General features: G+C 34.4%; 1 protein-coding gene across 1 annotated transcript; it reads left to right on the forward strand.

Annotated features, from left to right (window-relative positions):
• The first annotated feature begins 1089 nt into the window (after positions 1-1089).
• LOC111909052 (probable serine/threonine-protein kinase PBL23) lies at positions 1090-2378 on the forward strand. The gene is made up of 5 exons (XM_023904848.1): positions 1090-1329; positions 1502-1729; positions 1890-1970; positions 2100-2249; positions 2358-2378. Exons 1-5 carry the CDS (start codon positions 1090-1092, stop codon positions 2376-2378), a joined length of 720 nt encoding a protein of 239 aa, XP_023760616.1.
• Positions 2379-2725: the final 347 nt, after the last annotated feature.

Here is a 2725-nt window from a genome sequence, read left to right on the forward strand (position 1 = left end):
TTCGGGTTCGATTGACGTTTCCTACGGACACACGAACATCGACCTCAACGCGGACACCGATGAGATCCCGGACAAGTTTGACGACATCGAGGAAATCTCTCCGCCACGACGATCAATGGGGCGCGACAAAGCGAAGCGCGCTCAACAACATGCAGAGGAGAATGAAAGTCGGCTTCGAGAGCACGACGAAATGAAAAAAAAATTCAAGGCCCACACGGAAATCTTAAAAAAAAGATATGAATTGCAACGGGAGTATTTGGATTTCCTTCGTCAAGAAGCCGAACAAAATCGCATATCGAAGGATTTGGAAATTCTTACGACAAACGAAGAAATTTTGCCATCGAGACGAGCTGAAGTGATACAGAGGATGAAGGCAAAGATCGAGAGCAAATACTTGGACGAAGAATAGTTTATCGGTTTTTTTTTTTTTTTTGCTTTGTAATGTTTTTTTTTTAATTTTGTATTTTTAATTTACTATTTAATGAAATTATTATGTTTTATTAATTTATATGTTTTTTATAGATATATGTCATAAATTAAAAAAATAAAACAGATCAGAAATATATGAAGTAAAAAAAAAATAAAACAAATTAGAATAATAGAAATTAAAACATCCAAAAAAATAAAAAAAGAAATAGAAAATAGTATGTGTTATCCCATGTTATTTGGTGTTGTCCATTTCTATCTTTGGTGTTATAACATCAAATTGTGACTAGGATGATGAGGTGGACAATTTGGGTGTGATAACATGTAATAACATGTTGCGCACACCTAGTTGTCTTAGATTTTAGTATTTGATCCCATTCTTGTCTATGCTGTGCTGATGATTTGGGTGTTTGCTTTTGAGTTTTGAGCGGTTAAAATTTGGTAAAGTGTGTTACTGATTAGTGTTGAACCTGTTGGAAGTTGGTTATTCAGAATTGTGAAAAAACCAAGTAGTTAAAGCTAATGAACATATGGAGTTATTAATGTTTAAAATTGTTAAACTGTGTTGGTATTAGAGCTAGTGTTGTTTATTTTTATAATGGCTTGCTTGACTTATTTTTAGCAGATTTATTTGAATTGATTTGACCCCCCTATAAATAAATAATGTCTTTCATGGAGGAGTTTGATCACCTCAAAATTGTGCTGAAGGATATAATATCAGCCACCGACAATTTCAGTTACCACAAGCGAATCGGACGTGGTGGGTTTGGAGTTGTGTACAAAGGAGAACTGGAAGGAAAAATGATGGCTGCTTTTAAGTGCTTAGATGGAAGTATTGGGCAATGGAATATTGAGTTTTGGAAAGAGGTGATGATGCTTTCCAAATACAGACATGAAAATCTGGTGCCTCTAATGCACTTTTGCATTTAAGGGGATAAGAGTATCCTTATCTATGAGTATGCATCTCTTGGGAGTCTTGATCGCTATCTAAATTAATGACAGTAGTCTGACATGGAGACATCGTTTAAATATATGTGTTGAAGCTGCATGTGCCCTAAGTTTTCTTTATGCTCAGCCCATTGAGACTGATACGCGACAAAGAGTTGTTCATCAAGACTTTAAAAGTTCAAACATCCTTCTGGATGAGAACTGGACTGCTAAGGTCTCTAATTTTGGCATGTCAAAAACACATCTTTTGTCAAATGTTGTTGGTACACCTGGGTATTGCGATCCATTGGCTATTGAAACGGGCTTCCTCTCCGAAGAATCGGACGTGTACTCTTTTGGAGTGGTGTTGTTTGAAGTAATGTGTGGCATACTGTGTTATGTGTACTCTAACCGTGAGATAACTGAAATTTTAGTACCTAAATGGAAAAGGTGTTATGAAGAGAATAAATTAGATGAGATTATCTTCCATGGTTTAAAACAAGAACATGGATCGAGTTCTTTGGATTGTTTTGCAGCTGTCGCTTATCAATGATTCTATAAAACGACCAAGGATGGCTGAAATAGTGAAAGAACTTGAGTTTGCAATTGAGCAACTAGTAAGTGTGGTATCAAGTTCCATACATCTACCATCTATTGTTCCAACATTTTTTCTTGAAATAAAAATAATAATAATAATAATAATAATAATAATAATAATAATAATAATAATAATAATAATTATACAGGAGGATTTCAATGATCTCGGAAAGAAATATTTGGACTTCGAAGAAATGAAATGGATTTCAGATCTTGCGGTAGTTCCCCTAACTTACAATTCTCAAAGTCAATTTTACAGGCTTTTCTTGAAAGGATTCCCCATTGCTGATGGAAAAACCGTAATCATATCATATGCTTCCAACCCACAATAGAATCAAGGCTGACTTATTGAGCTTAATTATGTTATTCATTTACCGTAGTTATCTAAAATTCAATTGTTTTGTTAGGCGGAGGATATCAATGAATGACAAGGGTGAAGTTATCGAAATGATATCTTCAGAAAAATGCATGTGGGACTCGAATGGCCATCTTCAACCTCATACCAGAGGTCAATAAATACATACATATGCTTTCAACTGTACAATCAATAATTAATTATCTAGAAACAGAAATTAGCATCGAGTCATCATAATATATAAGGCGACCCAAGAACCAAACCAAAACAACCCAAGAAGAGAACATGAAACGAAGCAACCTCTTTAATTTGCCAATTTTAGATACTATTCTACAAATGAAATAAAACACCAAAACTCACATGCAAAAGAGTTGTTTTACACATGAAGAAATGCATTCACATTTATAATGCATTGAATAT

Source organism: Lactuca sativa, chromosome 3 (genome assembly GCF_002870075.4).
Source record: "Lactuca sativa cultivar Salinas chromosome 3, Lsat_Salinas_v11, whole genome shotgun sequence".
Taxonomy (NCBI): Eukaryota; Viridiplantae; Streptophyta; class Magnoliopsida; order Asterales; family Asteraceae; genus Lactuca; species Lactuca sativa.